Genomic DNA, 2,283 nt, shown 5'->3' on the forward strand with positions numbered 1-2,283 from the left:
GGATCGGTGTGGGGGGTAGAGGGGCTCGCATCGCGTGTGGCGGCCGGATGTGGGGCGGCGGTGTGATGGGGATGCGGAGGGGAAAAGATATGTGTGTGTTGGCATGGATTTGTCTTAGGAGTGGGGCAGCAGGCATGGTGCAGCAAGCTGGGGGGAGGGGTGCGCGGTACGAACAGCGCCGTCCCGCACGCCCCCGCCGAGATCACGGGCGAGGGAGTTGGGGCTCGTTGGCCGAGCTGAAGAGGCGGCCAGCAACAGCCTGGCGGCGCCCACTTGTATTGGAGGTAGATCTTGCTCTTGGCGCCCTTCTTGTCCCAGTCGGGCCAGATCCGCACGAAATTCTTCGGGTCCAGCGCCGCCGCCGGCAGCTCGAAGGACTTCCAGGTCCCGGCCGGCAGGGTGTCAGAGGTCAGCGTCGCAATGGGCGCCGCCCAGCCGACCTGGGGGCCGGGGTGCGGTGTCATCGCGGAGCTGACGCTTTGGAGGTGGGGTCAAGGGCCTCAAGTTACTCATCCCTGAGCCGCCCTCTCTGCCAAGACACTCTCCTGGGCCCCAGGGCTCCTCCCTTCAGCAGGTCAGCGGCTGCTCAGATTAAAGCCGTGGGTGTGTGTCCTCATTTCTGTCACTGGTGCGTTGCTTGCAGGAACCCATCTCAGCGCAGAGCAGCCAGCCACACCACCGCCAATGTAGACTGCGCTGGCCCAAGCGGCGCCTGCTGGGTGCGGCGGGGGCGCAAAGCGGCAGCACCCTCCAGGGGCCCCAGTCTCACCTGGTGTGCGTGGGGGGCGTTGTGGCAGCGGATGTCGCAGCAGTAGCCCATGGCGCCGCTCATGTCGTCGTAGCCGTCGTTGCCCCACTTGCCCGCGTGATTCAGGAACAGGTTGTGGCCCAGTTCGTGGAAGTAAGTGTCAGGCTCCTGGGAATGGGGGTGGGGGTTGACGGTGTGGGGGGTGGTTTGGTTGCTTGTGCATGGCGTGTGTATGTGTGTGTGGAGGGGCAGCTCCCAAATGACTGAGTCAAAGACTTGCTTTCGTGTTGGCGGGGCTGCGTTGATGCGGACATTGGACATTGACCTGAGAGCGTAACGTGCAAAAATGTGTGTATGCGTGCACGCAAGCATGCGTGCATGTGTGTGTGCGTCTGCGCGCGCGCGCACGTGCGCGCACGCGCGCATGCTTATTTCGTGGGTTGTGGACCCTGGGCCATGATTTGTGCATGGCCCCTGTCCTAACATCGCCGCGCAGCCCAAGCCCCATCCTCTCGGCCTGCCCCTCCCCTTGTCCACCGACGCCACCCCCCCGCCCCGGCCGCCATGCCCCGCCTGCTCACATTCCAGAGCTCCCCGTTGATCCAAACGCGGCAGTCATCCTCACAGCCGACGTAGCCCATGCCGCCCCAGCCGCAGGTCTCCCCCTTGACCACAATGTAGATCTTGTGGCGCCAGTCTGACAGCTTCACATCCTGGCGGTTTACTTTGATCCACTCGTTCGCCACGTCAGACCACTCTGGGGTGCGTGGGTGCGTGCGGCGCGGCGTGTGTGTTTGTATGTTCACGCTCACGTATGCGTGAATATGTGCAAGCATGTGTGCGCGTCTGATTGGGGAGTTGGGGTCCCCTTTAGTCAGTGTGCAGTCAGGGGAGAGGCGCGCTCAATGCACAGGCCGCGATGTAGACCCCTTCAGCTGTGAAGCTCCTGAAAGCGAGGGGGCGCACGCGCCGTCACGCACCCCCCCTACTCCCGATGGCCGCGGCACGCCTCGTCCGCTGTACCGGCGCCTGATGCCCTTCCCCTGCCGGCCTGTGCCAGCAGTTCCCTAACCTGTGCTCCGGGTTGCCGCCACCCGCCTTGCGCCCTCTGCACAGCCCCGCCCCCGGGCACCCTGATGCTCGCTGCCGCCGCCCCCTCCCCAAGCCGCGTGCCCCCGTTCCCTGCACACCGGCGCATGCTTGCGCCCCCCTCCACACCCCCACTAAACACACACAAGCACCTGGGAAGGGGCATTCCTTTGAGTTGTACTTGGTGCCCTCCGGCGTCGTCCCTTTGCAGGGGATCGGCACCACCACGCGCAGCAGGTGGCCGCCGTCCGCCAGGCTGACGCTGCCCATACCAAAGGAGCAGCCCTTCATCATCGACTCGACCGTTGTGTTTTGGCTGTGCGGCAGGCCGCTCCAGATCGCGCCCTCCACTTTCTGCATGAATGAGGCGCATGTGGGTGCGGCGGCGGTGGGCCGCGGCTCGCCGCAGGGCCGCGAGGGGTGGGGGGTTTGGGGATTGCCCCAGG

General features: G+C 65.4%; 1 protein-coding gene across 1 annotated transcript; it reads right to left on the reverse strand.

Moving 5' to 3' along the window:
- Positions 1–202: 202 nt before the first annotated feature.
- On the reverse strand, positions 203–2,197 carry MNEG_16447 (hypothetical protein; the record flags this gene model as incomplete). The annotated part of the gene is made up of 5 exons (XM_014035083.1): positions 203–236; positions 274–440; positions 770–916; positions 1,330–1,505; positions 1,990–2,197. 5 exons carry the CDS (start codon positions 2,195–2,197, stop codon positions 203–205), a joined length of 732 nt encoding a protein of 243 aa, XP_013890537.1.
- Positions 2,198–2,283: the final 86 nt, after the last annotated feature.

This window comes from Monoraphidium neglectum (genome assembly GCF_000611645.1).
Source record: "Monoraphidium neglectum strain SAG 48.87 unplaced genomic scaffold scaffold06376, whole genome shotgun sequence".
Lineage (NCBI taxonomy): Eukaryota > Viridiplantae > Chlorophyta > Chlorophyceae > Sphaeropleales > Selenastraceae > Monoraphidium > Monoraphidium neglectum.